At 46.5% G+C, this 12,905-nt stretch overlaps 2 protein-coding genes across 8 annotated transcripts; one reads left to right on the top strand and one right to left on the bottom strand.

The window, feature by feature from the left end:
- Positions 1-44: 44 nt before the first annotated feature.
- EEF2KMT (eukaryotic elongation factor 2 lysine methyltransferase) lies at positions 45-10,012 on the bottom strand. 6 transcript variants are annotated; one of them, XR_012676190.1, is made up of 10 exons: positions 9,870-10,012; positions 9,464-9,526; positions 9,221-9,314; positions 8,245-8,325; positions 7,922-8,023; positions 7,601-7,734; positions 6,461-6,768; positions 4,953-5,102; positions 3,819-4,261; positions 45-2,693 (listed from the first exon to the last, which is right to left on the bottom strand). XR_012676190.1 is itself a non-coding variant. In XM_075165812.1 (9 exons), exons 1-9 carry the CDS (start codon positions 10,010-10,012, stop codon positions 4,161-4,163), a joined length of 1,176 nt encoding a protein of 391 aa, XP_075021913.1. In that variant the 3' UTR covers positions 3,747-4,160. The 6 variants fall into 6 exon arrangements, 5 of the variants coding, with proteins under 5 accessions (XP_075021913.1, XP_075021914.1, XP_075021918.1 ...); XM_075165812.1 differs by lacking the exon at positions 45-2,693 and having other exon boundaries at positions 3,747-4,261; XM_075165813.1 differs by lacking the exons at positions 45-2,693; positions 9,221-9,314; positions 9,870-10,012 and adding an exon at positions 9,602-9,861 and having other exon boundaries at positions 3,747-4,261.
- Positions 10,011-12,441, top strand: NDUFB6 (NADH:ubiquinone oxidoreductase subunit B6). Of its 2 annotated transcripts, none has more exons than XM_075165818.1 (4): positions 10,011-10,190; positions 10,274-10,366; positions 10,945-10,989; positions 12,289-12,441. In XM_075165818.1, exons 1-4 carry the CDS (start codon positions 10,011-10,013, stop codon positions 12,355-12,357), a joined length of 387 nt encoding a protein of 128 aa, XP_075021919.1. In that variant the 3' UTR covers positions 12,358-12,441. The 2 variants fall into 2 exon arrangements, with proteins under 2 accessions (XP_075021919.1, XP_075021920.1); XM_075165819.1 differs by lacking the exon at positions 12,289-12,441 and adding an exon at positions 12,195-12,275.
- Positions 12,442-12,905: the final 464 nt, after the last annotated feature.

The following is a 12,905-nucleotide window of genomic DNA, read 5'->3' as shown; positions in this document are numbered from 1 at the left end:
GAATGAATCTTTAGAAAGTGGGAGGGAGGTTTAGTTACTCTAGGAACTCATATGTGCAAAATCTGTTACCTGTGCTGCTTAAAGTTCACTTTTTGGTGAAGATACTTGAATACATATGAACTATTACCAGTTATACCTATTGTACACTTCAATAGGTGATTTGGGTATGTTTTCTTGCGAATGGGAGATGCCTTTTATTTGAATTGTTTAGTTGAACTGAGGATACAGTGAGGTTTTTATTTTTTCAATCAGTTAATATTCTTGGCTAGTCTTCCCTAGACAAGTGCTGAATATCCTCTTGTATGATTTTATTGAGGCAGAACCATTTTGTTTCAAAGTTGTTTTCCTTTTTACAGCGTGTGCAAGAATGTGAAAGCACAGCCACTGGTATGTGACAGCTTTACTGAACACTTAGAGGAAAATAGACCTTTCAGTGAGTGTTGTCCTTGTACGCTGAAGTAAATGTGCCCATTTACATTGAGAAAGAACATAAAATTTATCCCTTTTGGAACAGATGAATAGAAAAGGAAAAAATAAACCCAAAACATATTATTAAAGTATGTATAACTTAATAAAAGGGCATTTCACTTTCTGAGTGCTTACTCAGGTATACCCTTCATCTTTTTATTCTTAATATCGATATTCATATGCAGACCTAATGCTTACAAGATACTTTTTTCATCACCTAGATATTGGTCAATTAAGGAATGAATGTGCTTGGTTTTATCATGTGGTTACTGCTCTTCAGAGTTCCTAGTTCAGTGGTGGTAGATGATTACAGTGGGTTCTGCACCAGCATTTTTAAACCCGCTTACTGAGTAATTGTTTCATATCTGCTTTTGTCAAGCTAGACAGCCATTTGCTAATCTTGCCTTTCCCCTTCAGCACTGTGGTTACAATAGACACTCTCTCTTGTGAAAAAAGATCATGGAATCATAGGGTAGTTCGAATTGGAAGGGACCTTTAAAGGTCACCTGGTCCAACCCCCCTGCCGTGGGCAGGGACGTCTTCCACCAGATCAGGTTGCTCAGAGCCCCGTCCAACCTGACCTGGAATGTTCCCAGGGATGGGGCATCGACCACCTCTCTGGGCAACCTGTGCCAGTGTCTCACCACCCTCATTGTAAACAATTTCTTCCTTATCTCTAGTCTGAATCTCCCCTCTTTTAATTTAAAACCATTCCCCCTTGTCCTGTCACAACAGGCCCTGCTAAAAAGTCTGTCCCCATCTTTCTTATAAGCCCCTTTAAGTACTGAAAGGCCGCAATAAGGTCTCCCCGGAGCCTTCTCTTCTCCAGGCTGAACAACCCCAACTCTCTCAGCCTTTCTTCATAGGAGAGTGTTCCATCCCCCTGACCATTTTCGTGGCCTCCTCTGGACCTGCTCCAACAGGTCCATGTCTTTCTGGAGCTGAGGACCCCCGAGCTGGATGCAGCACTGCAGGGGGGTCTCACCGGAGCAGAGCAGAGGGGCAGAATCCCCTCCCTCGCCCTGCTGGCCACGCTGCTGGTGATGCAGCCCAGGACACGGTTGGCCTTCTGGGCTGCGAGCGCACATTGCCGGCTCATGTCCAGCTTTTTTTCCACCAGTACCTCCACGTCCTTCTTGGCAGGGCTGCTCTCCATCCCTTCATCCCCCAGCCTGTGCTGATACCGGGGGTTGCCCTGACCCAGATGCAGGACCTTGCACTTGGCCTTGTTGAATCTCATGAGGTTCACGTGGGCCCACTTCTTGAGCTTGTCCAGGTCCCTTGGATGGCATCCCGTCCCTCAGGCGTGTCGACTGCACCACTCAGCTTGGTGTCATCTGCAGACTCACCGAGGGTGCACTCGATCCCACTGTCCATGTTGTTGATGAAAATATTAAACAGTACTGGTCCCAATACAGACCCCTGAGGGACACCACTCATCACCAATCTCCATCTGAGCCATCGACCACCACCCTCTGGATGTGACAATCCAACCAATTCCTCACCCACCGGACAGTCCACCCATCAAATCCGTATCTCTCCAGTTTAGAGAGAAGGATATTATGGGGGACTGTGCCAAAGGCCTTACAGAGGTCCAGATAGACGACATCTGTAGCCCTTCCCATGTCCTCTGATGTAGTCACTCCATCATAGAAGGCCACTAGGTTGGTCAGGCAGGACTTGCCCTTGGTGAAGCCATGCTGGCTGTCTCGAATCACCTCCCTGTCCTCCGTGTGCCTTAGCATGGCTTCCAGGAGGATCTGTTCCATGATCTTCCCAGGCACGGTGGTGAGACTGACTGGCCTGTAGTTCCCCGGGTCTTCCTTTCTTCCGTTTTTAGAAATGGGGGTTATGTTTCCCCTTTTTCCTGAAGTGGGAACTTCACCGGACTGGCATGACTTCTCAAATATGATGAATAGTGGCTTAGCAACTTCATCCACCAGATCCCTCAGGACCCATGGATGGATCTCATCAGGTCCTATGCACTTGTCCGCCTTCAGGTTCCTTAGATCGTCTCGAACCTGATCTTCTCCTATAGCGGGCGGCTCTTCATTCTCTCAGTCCCTGCCTTTGCCTGCTGTGGCTTGGGCAGTGAGGCTTGAGCACTTGCCAGTGAAGACTGAGGCAAAAAAGTCATAGAGTACCTCAGCCTTCTCCGAATCCTGGGTAACCAGGTCTCCCGTTTCATTCCGGAGAGGGCCCACATTGTGGACAGTGGTTTGGTTCTGCTGGTGGGAAGGTAAAAATAAGAGTCCAAGTTGCTTACTGCAGGAGTTTGGCAATTTCACTAGTTTATTGACTGTTCCATAAAGATTTATTTGCCGATTTTGTTTCATTTTTTTTCTACTGTTTTCAAGCAAAATCCTGTCTGATAGTTTGGCCATTCCCCTTTAGCCACTGATGTGCACATGGAGGTAAATTAGGCACTTCTCTAATTAAACAGTAATGCCGAAAGCTTTAGAGAGGTTTCATCTTCCTATAATAAAATTTTTTAGATCCAAAATGAGCCACCTATACAGAACTCTTGAGTGACTTGAAGAATTTTGTGTAAGGGGAGATAAAGGAGCTCCTGTTTGGGCTGCTAACGTGCATTTACTCTATAACTAGTACCTTTGAATTCTTCCTTCTCGGGGAGGGGCAGCTAAAACCTGGTGTGGGGTTACTTCTGTACATCAAACTTAATACTAGCAGTCATGGCCTCCTCCAGCTTGAAGAGTAAGATGGATCTTCAGGCTTCAAGTTGCCTATCGTCCATTTTCTCTCCATTATTACAGGAGGAGGAGGCTAAGTATTTGTTCATTTTCTTTTAAGTAGCTTTTAAAACAAGGTATACAAAAGGACGTCAAAAGAGGAGAAAGAGCAGCATATTTGATTTTCTGTTTCAGTACCAATACTGTCCAACAGGAAAATGATTAATGGATTATGGAAAATTTCAAAGATAAGCTCAATTCTTCTTCCTTGCAGTATATATAGAGCATTGCTACAGAGTACGATTCTTTTTTTATTTTCTGGCCAGTCTGTGAGGATGGCTTCCCAATAGCTAGTTGTGAAAGTGATAGTCCTTACGTGAGAGAAATGTAAATAAGGTTCAGATTTTTGTCATGTAAAGATGTGCCTGATTTACAGCAGAGTTTATTACCTCCTCTTACAGCATCATGTAAGCTTGTGATACTATCTACTACATTCACTAGGTATTATTCATTTTTAAGATGACCCATACTGCAAGTGTGGAAGTATATACAGAAAAGTATAAAAAAAACAGAGTAGACAATTACAGCTGGTTTTAATATTAAAAAATATTTATTACTATGAAACATTGTTTTGCTCCCTTGTCAGTGTGAGATACTCACCCTGTGATCCTATAGATGTGCCTCCATTGTTTACAAATCAAAACACAGCTAAAAAAAAAGCAACAATTCAATTCTGTTGTCTTCTACAGAATCAAAGTGCAGTATGATTAAGGCTTTTTTTTCTATTGCTTGAGGTTCACAGATACTTTTCAGGGGCAGCAGCTTGCTTGCATACATGCTGACAATTGCAGGAAAAAACATAACTCACTTTGATATCAGTCCATGCATATAGTTGTACCTCAGTGCCTCTTGTGTACGTTTCTTGAATTCAAGGTAATGTTGTTGCAAGGACGAGATAACTAGAATTTTCAGACTGACAGGACCTATGTCATATTTCCAAGTCTATATAAATAGCTGTAGAAGAGTTACGTTTGGCTGCACGTCATAGAGAAAAATACTGTTGCTGTGGGCTGGGATAATCTGCCGTCCGATCCCAACTTTATCTGTGAAGAGAAACACTGAGAATCATATTTCTGCTTAATAAAATGAAGAGCAAAAGTTGCATGTCACGTTCTGTAAGAAGAGATCTTTAGCACGCTGCTAAAGCAAGCTACAGGCAAATGCTGATGAGTATTTTTAAAAATTAACAGTGATGCTTCTGCTATGCACTCAGCATAATTTTGTGAATTAACCAATTGCTGTAGACCAGCTGTACACCTAGTAGACTGCAAAAGACAGGCTTTTGAAGAGCATGGGAAGAAAAATCCAAAATCCTTCCCTATTTTATTTAATCTCTAGTTGGTTCTTTTAACCCTCAAAGAACAGTGAAGAGAAGTAAAGGTTTTAGGCTGCATCTCGAATGTTATCACTGTGACAGTGCAGCACAGATGGTTTTCCTCCTTTAAACTTCACCCTTTTCAGTTTCCTATTGCAATTCATCTCAAGTTGGCACTAACGGATGTGAGTTGTGATAGACAGCATGTAGCAAAAAGCTAAGTTCCAATCTCCTGATCAAATACATGCAGAAAAGTTACTGCTCTGAGGCAGACCGCTCTTAAATCCGGCTCTAGGATAAGAATCTCACTATTGGACAATACCCATCACCAAAAAATGCTCCTGTTCATCTCTACTCCTGATTAAGTAATGGGGAAAGAGGCCAAAACTATTGATACGCTTCATGAAAAAGGCACCTACCAAGTTCAGCCTGGAACAGGTGATACGTGTCTGGATTACGAATTGTGAAAGCAATGTAGACCTCAGGAGGTTTTCTACCTGCTCTGAAAGTGGAGAGTTTTTGTAGCATACCAATAAGGGCTAAAATTATCTCTGGATCATATACCACATCTGCACAAAAAGGAAAACATTCAGTATTTATTGAGAATTGAGCAAAAAGCAGAATGAAAACTACAAAACAGAAATATAAAATATTCACCTTGCAGGAGAATATGATTTTCGTATTCAGGGGTTGAAAATTCCCAAGAAGAGATCTTAGAAAACGCCTCTACTGTATATGCTATTGCCCTCATCTCTAATATCGGTCCAAAAATCACTGAAAATCAGTGCTCCTTTTTGTAAGTGGATTGTCAGATACTGTATTTAAACCCACCTTAAGGGAGACAGCAATAACATTGAGCATTGATACTCTCTGTTACGACTGTCCTTAGCAGAACGAAACTGCATTGTTCAAAAATCTGTATTTTAGAGGTTGATTGCAAAAGATTTGATCTGAACTGCAGCAGTTTTCATCTTGAATAATTTCCTTGACAGCAGAAATAGTGATGAAAGGTGAAACTGATCACTAAGAGGTACAAAATGTCAGCCTTACTAATTAGCACTGTGATTCTCAAATGTGTCGGTCTTGTGTTAAGGACTGATGCTCAAGAGGTGATTGTTTACTACACAGAAATGTCGAGGCAGGTACGTGTACCGGTGACAGACAGACAGCTACTCTTGATGCGATGTAATAGGGAATGTCCCGCCGTACCTAGTAACAGCAAATAGTAGACACGTATAGATCACCTTCAGTTTTGAATTGCCTTGCCTTCATGAGTCCAGCTTGGGCTGTTTGTGCCTTCTCTGAACAGTATGGTTGGCATTAGGCAATATCCATACGTTGACTTCATTTTACAGAATTCACATATTTAATGCATCATGTGATACTTTGATGACAAAGGCAGCGTGTTTTGTCATTTTTTTCACCTACATTTTTAAGTAATTTTTGCTTTGCAAAGCCCCAAATCTGGGAGCAAAATCTTGTACCTACAGCTAAGAAATTTTACTATTGCTAGATTTTCCATTATTAGATTTTTATAAACTCCCTCCAGATTTATACATCGGCAAGTTCCAAAAAAGTTACTTTCTTTTAAAATGCATGTTACCCTCAAGAGAATGCCAAGACTGCCAGTTATTGATGAGGCTCTTAAAAGTGGCAAATTTATCACCACCTGTTTCTGGATTTCTAAAAAAAAAATACAGAAGGGAAAAATAATTTACTTTTCAGTCTTACATAAACAACTGTTGAATATCTGAAAAAGACAGAATGGTGAAATGAACTGGGAGAAGATCTGTCCTACGCTTCCAGATGTGGTAACTGGAGTAGGATTGAGTGACTCCCGCACACAAGTACCTTCGCGTTTCTCTCTCTAACCTGCTTACTCCTGCATGATAGCACACGGTGAGGCGTAATCAGAAGTGTAAAGCACCTGCTGCAACGATGACGTCAGGTTGAAGATCCAACAGTTGTTTTTCTGTAACTGAGCCCCAGTCAAGTTCTGCAACTGTTAGTTTTGGTTTTTGGCAATTCGTTGCTTCTGCCTCCTGGCCCTGGGGCTCTGTTTGGATGTGAGGAGTAGTTTCGGGCTCCAAGACAAAGCCATTCAAACGGATGTTTTCTGTCAGCTGTTTGAGAACACAGGGGTGGTAGTCACTAAATACGTATGTCTTGGGATTGCAGGTTTTACAGATTGCAATTCCAGTGAAGCCGATCCCACTTCCTAGTTCCAAGACTGTCCTGAAGGGTAATGGAGTAAAAGAAGTACTTACTAGGACTCCAAATTGAGTTAGGAAACCAAAACACTCTAAGTAGATCCAAAGGTAAAATCAGTTACAGATTATTTCAGTAATTTTTGAGTAAACCATCTACAATCTCATCTTTGTTTCAAATAACTGGTAGAGTTGGTAAACACTGAAGATGCGATTGTAAGCATAAAAATGAAGTACTTGAAATACTGCTTTTGCATGTGGTACAAAGCATTTCCGCTGCTGGGGTGAGATACGTTCCACCTGGTTTTAAACTTCTGCAGCATGGTTGTCTCCATCTAAACTGGCTGTCCGGTTCTTTTCATAGTCAGTGGAGAGAAACAGACACTTCAGCGGCAGAGTTCCTTTCCTTGTCAGGTTGATATTTAAAATTAACTTAGCTGAATCTTTCCTCAGAAGTGCTGGTTCCTCTCAACTGCTTATAAAGTCTAGACTATGAAATTAGATGTGCAGACTGCACATCAATCATCTAAACTTAGGTGAGATGAACCCCATCACAGAGTGAAGCGCACTAGTTAGAGTTACTGGCTAGACAGTGTGGTAGCTGAAATTTAACAGCCTACTTTACGGAGCATGTCTGACCGCATGGTGTAATGGTTTGGACTTAAACCCTGTCTTAAAATAAGTACGAGGTCCTCTCCTGGATTAAAATTTGACTGTGGCAGAACAGATGAGAGCAGCAGTTAGCCAGTAGCAAAAGTCATTTCAGTTATTCGGGGGGTAAATAAATCACATTTGCATAGCTCACTCATGATACAAATGAAAATACCTTGGCTTCTTTCTGTCTGTGCTGCTGTCGTTACCTGTTACTGAAAACCGTGGAGTTCTCTGTTGCCCATTCAGCGAGATGAAGAGCAGCATCCCACGTGACGAGCCCCGTCGTTCCTCCAGAGATAATTGCCACACTCTCGGAAAGGGTAACAGATTCTCCCGTGGGCTGGAGGGCACACACGAGGAGAGAGATGGATCAGCACAGACAATGGATTTTACAGTTTACAATCAATATTAGCACCTGCAAAAAGGTAGGAAGCACTTCGGGTTTCTGGGGGATTACTTTTAAAGCCAATCATTGCTTAGTTCAGATGATTAAAAGTGATCTATAACAATGCAGCATTACTTCTTACCAGTAAGTAGCTTTTATAACAGTGAGTAGATTCTTTTTCGTTTAAAATATCTGCCAGTGCATCATACAGTTCATCCAGGGGTTCAGCTGCTGCGGATTCATGCTGTGCGGAAGAGAACAGGGCAGATTCAGCTACCAAACTGTTTGTCTTGAAACAGAAAACGTACACACATGAAGTACCATTTTAGTACATCATTGGCCACGATATTTACACTGAATGCTATTTTTTGTTAATACAAATAATTCAGCTTGGCCCATAATGCAAAACTGGCATATTTTCAAGAAAAAAAAAAAAAGAGTTGCAACCAACATGAAAAGCACTACCTTTTTGATGAGTTCAGTTAGAAAGCATCTTCTGTACTTGGTGGAAGGGGGATATTTTACACACAGAGGGTGGAGAATGGTCTAAAACAAGAACAGACATCAAAACCAGTTACCGAGTGAAGATTTTATGAAAGGCAGTAAGGGGCCAGAGTAAGACACAGGAGCCATTAATTAGCTCTTTGTGTCATGAAATGCATTGTGATTCAGTCTGTAGCTAAAAGAAGTGATGCTGAGCCAGAAAATGAAATTTGGTGATTTCTGATCAGGTTGGTAGTTTACAGCTCTGCAGCAGCAAATGTGTTTTTCGCTTTTCAGGAAGTAAATAGCAAAACTGGTGAGAGAGTCCCATTTGCTCTCCTCCTTCTTTTGCTTTTCCCTCCCCTCTCTTCCCTCTGGTTTGCCGCCTTATTTGTGGTTTCCTGACCGCGTGCAAAGTGTAAGCGCCATAAGGGTCGATGCATTCCCGCGGGGGCTTGGGGGTCGCCTCCTTCGTGACCGTCAGAGCTCCAAGGTACAGGACCAGCCCGCCTGACTTGTTTGGGGCGTTAAAGACATCCGTGCTCAGGCACACGGGTCTTAATTTTGATGGTAAGAACAGCCTGTCCTGGTTTCGGCTGGGATAGGGTTAAATTTCTTCCTAGTGCTGTGTTTTGGATTTAGTATGAGAAGAACGTTGATAACACAGTGATGTTTTAGTTGTTGCTAAGTGCCCTGTCAAGGAGAGCTCCATGCTCTACCAAATGCAGAGGCTGGGAGGGAGCATAGCCGGGACAGCTGGCCAATGGGGTATTCCATACCATGTGACGTCATGCTCAGTATATGAATATAGGCGTCTTCCAGGAATTAGTGATTGCTACTGGTTATCGGTAGCGGGTGGTGAGCAATTGCATTGTATATTCTATTATTATTATTATTTTCCCTCTTCTGTTCTATTAAACTGTCTTTACCTCAACCCACGAGTTTTTCTCACTCTTACCCTTCCAATTCTCTCCCTGTCCCACCAGGGCGGCGGGGGAGCAAGCGAGCGGCTGGGTGGGGTTTGGCTGCCTGCCAGGTTAAACCACCACAAGCTAAATAACAGGAAGAGAAGGAAATCTGCTGTTCTGCTGGGCCCAACGAAAAACTGTGAGACCAAGTCATTTACCTTTGTAATTGTGAGCAAAAACCATTGCTTTGGTCACCCACCTCCGTGCTGCGACACCGAGCCATCCCGCCTTACCTTGTGCAGAATATCCACGAGGAGGGAGGAATCCGGCGAAGTCCGTAGGTTTTGTTCAAGTTCCTAAAACAGAAGAAATACAGCTGAGGCTTCTCCGGCCGCCACCACCCGGGGCCGCCCGCCCGCTCCCCGCCGTACCGCCCAGGGGAAGGAGCGGAGCTGCCGGGCCGCCAGGAAGCGGCGCTGGAAGCGGAGCCCCAGCTCCGGCTCGGCCATGCTCCGCAGCAGGCCGCGCGTCCCCGGCCTCGCCTGATGGCCGCCGCGGGGCGGGGCCGCAGAGGAGGAGCCGCCAGGACCGAGGAACCCTCCCGCCGGAAGAGGGGCTCGAACCCCGGTCCTCCGGGTAAGAGTCTGATGCTCTCCCGGCCGAGCTATCCGGGCCCGCAGGGGGCGCCCCCTCACGCACCCCCTGCGGGCTCGGCCTGCGCCGCGCCGTGATGACGCACGCTGTGCGCCCTGCGACGTCACTGCCGCGCGCCGTGGCGAAGGACACGGCGCCCGCCCGCCGCGCAGAGCCGGGCCAGGCCGCGCCGGGACCGGGGCCGCCATGAGCGGCTACAGCGAGGACGAGAAGCTGCGGCTGCAGCAGCTCCGCGCCCTGCGGCGCCGCTGGCTGCGGGACCAGGAGCTGAGCGAGCGGGAGCCCGTCCTGCCGCGGCGGCAGCTGGGGCCGGTGGCCGCCTTCTGGGAGCGCTTCCTGCAGCCCGGGGGGCTCTGGCGGCACCAGGTGAGCGGGGAACGGGACGGGGACACGGGCCCGGCCCCGCGCCGGGCGGCCCCGGGCCTGACGCGCCTCCCCGTGCCCCGCAGGTGTACAAGGTCTGCGAGACCGGCGGCTTCGTGCTGACGCGGGTCCTGGTCCCCGCCTGGATCATCCTCTACTGCCTGAAGTACCACGTCATGGTGCGTGCGGCCCCTCGGGGGCTCCGAAGGAAGGGGGGCGAGGGAGACTGGGTTAAAGCAGCCCTGTGGGAGCGAGGGGGCTGACGCAGCAGGCGGCCCCGAAAGGGCCGTGTGGGCGTGCTGGCTGAGCGTCTGCTGCCGGGTAAGGTGGCGGCCCAGGGTCTGTTCACCGCTGGTTTTTCCTTGCTTGGGTGGCACAAATATATGGGGTTTTTTTGTGATCTTACCAGCTTTGACCGTGCTGCCTCCTGTGAGCTGGAAAGCTGTGTCGTCATCGTTGCTTTCCTGGAGGAACGGTGACCCTGGGGATAACCAGACTGCAGCTGCTGGTGTGGGGAAGGGGAGTGGCCCATGCACTGACGATGGGACAGACCTCCCGCTTCTATGGCCTTGCCTAGCTTGGGAGGTGTAATTTTATTAGCCTCAGGTGTTTCTTTAACTAGTGGAAAGTACCCGGCCTAATGAGCCTCGTACTCAGTGGAGCTTGTGTTTTAGAAGGGTCGACATCCCTGTTTTGGAAATCCGTTGTACTTCTTCTTTTTCCTTACCCCCTCCCTCTCTTCTCCCCCCACTTTCAGAAAATGCCGCACGGTGTTGTTATGTCAAATCCACGGATATTCCCAGTAAGTCTATTAATACTTGTTTTATCTTCCGGCTTGGTACAACAGGCAGAAAAGGGGTGACTTGGGGGGAAGTGCAGGTTTGTGCAGTCGCTGTGCAGGGAGAATTTCTATAAGGATGAGCTTGATACTGTGGGCAGGCTGCCCCGGAGCAGCGCAGTTACAGTATTTTTGAGCAGTTTTCATTACGTCCCCGGACCAGACAGTCCCTGTTTCAGTGGTGCCTCCCTCTGTAGCGGCGAACTTTCGAGTACGTGGCTGAGAGCACCTGAGAGCATCTTGGGTGGAAAACACCAACGTTCCCTTATGGGAACGCAAGCGTTAGTTACTGCGCACTAACAGCATCTTTGTGAAGGGGTTTGGATGTTTAAAGCCTCTGTGAAAGCGTGATTATTACCGCGTGGAATGACGGAGAGGAGTCGTTCTGCTTCTCACTGACAGGAGCGGCGATTGGCAGGAGTCGGGAAGAGTTTGGCCACATAAGCTTGGTTCTGGGCGTCCCTGAAGGTCCCCCACGCTCAGGTGTCCCTAGAGAGAGAGAGCCACGCCGCCCCCAGCGTGGGCGTAGGTTTACGAAGTGGAGAGCGTCAGATTGTTTGGTCTTTACCGGTCTTCAGACTGCTCTGAGGCGTTACTCGTTACGTGTAGCGAGTCGGTGGGCAAATATTCTTATGTAAGTTTAGCTTTGCTATTTCGGCCAGTTGCACTTTTTTTTGCATAACATCTGCCTAACTGAGCTTTATCTGAAATAAAATAATGAAAAGTTCCATCCCTAACAATCACATGGCAACATACGGAAGGTCAAGCTGTGGGCCTCTGACATCAGCCTAATTACTCACTCGAGTTAGGTCAGCTCAGTAGGCCAGGAGAGTGCCTGAAGCTGTAACAAACAGCAGTTGGGCATCAGATTGATTTTTGAGGGATTACGTAGCTCTCCGTGGGCTGCAGGCCGTGGGTTTGGAGACTCACTCACAGCTGTGCTGTGTTGAAGGTGGTTATGCAGTGCTATAAGTCCAATACACATTTTTAAAACCATACAGTCTCGAAATGTTTGGCTCCTGTTCTGTAGCTGAAAAGAAAGGGGTAAAGCAAGTACAGATTTCGGATAACTTGGCTGTGATGTTATTTCAGCCCCTGGGAAATGTTGAGTGAATTGAGAGTGGTCTGAGTAGGTTGCAGTAAGATTATTTTTTTTTTTTTGTCTGGAGGTGGGGACAGCTACAGCTTAATTGAGACTGTGCTGTGTGAGGGGAGAGACTCGGTGTCGGAGAGAACGCTCACCATCCTCTCTCATTCCATCAGGGGGACAGAATTTTAGAGACGGGAGAAATTATTCCACCCCTGAAAGAAGAACCCGATGAGCACCACTGATGGCTAAAAGCTGGTTTCTTCCTTCAGCGAACGAGGCGAGAACTGCAGCTGCTTTCTCTGTTCTATAAAAGAGTCTTTATTCTGCGTTGCCTCAGCTTTTCTGTCATTTACTTTCTCCTTAGTCCAATTTGTTCCAGTTGCTACTATATGGGAGTTTCTTTTGCCTTCATTGAGCGTTGTCGCTAAGTCCTGGTGATCTCGGACCCCCTTCCTTGACTTTTTATCTGACCTGACAAGACCTGGCAGCAGGACAACGTAGGCCTTGTAGTAACAGGAGCGATGCTGTAGGTCCCAGGGGACGGTGGTGGTGGCTGCTCAAAGGAAGGGTGTCACGGCGAGCTCCTGCACACCCCCGGCTGTCCTCTTACAGTCTAGCAAGCCCTTTTCTACCAGCTAGTTCTGACAGAGGCTTCCAGTGAAAATTAAGCTTCTGCCTACGTCATCCCACTTCTCTGCCAAGAGAGGGTAGCAGAAGTGGCACTGCGGCCAAAAAATCCTTATTCTTTACCCTTTAGCACTTCCCTCTCTGTCTTCAGCCCTTTCTGAGC

This window comes from Calonectris borealis, chromosome 16 (genome assembly GCF_964195595.1).
Source record: "Calonectris borealis chromosome 16, bCalBor7.hap1.2, whole genome shotgun sequence".
Taxonomy (NCBI): Eukaryota; Metazoa; Chordata; class Aves; order Procellariiformes; family Procellariidae; genus Calonectris; species Calonectris borealis.
This window is presented reverse-complemented; position numbering and strand designations above follow the sequence as displayed.

Bases quoted from the DNA above. Each gene is read 5' to 3' on its own strand.
- NDUFB6 (XM_075165818.1), top strand. From the start codon at position 10,011: ATGAGCGGCTACAGCGAGGACGAGAAGCTGCGGCTGCAGCAGCTCCGC. The intron at 10,367-10,944 runs GTGCGTGCGGCC...CCCCACTTTCAG, and splicing joins GCCTGAAGTACCACGTCATG to AAAATGCCGCACGGTGTTGT. The intron at 10,990-12,288 runs GTAAGTCTATTA...TCATTCCATCAG, and splicing joins CAAATCCACGGATATTCCCA to GGGGACAGAATTTTAGAGAC.
- EEF2KMT (XM_075165812.1), bottom strand. From the start codon at position 10,012: ATGGCGGCCCCGGTCCCGGCGCGGCCTGGCCCGGCTCTGCGCGGCGGG. The intron at 9,315-9,463 runs GTAAGGCGGGAT...CCTGTTATTTAG, and splicing joins TCGTGGATATTCTGCACAAG to CTTGTGGTGGTTTAACCTGG. The intron at 4,262-4,952 runs GTAGGTGCCTTT...TTCTCTTCACAG, and splicing joins CCTGTTCCAGGCTGAACTTG to ATAAAGTTGGGATCGGACGG.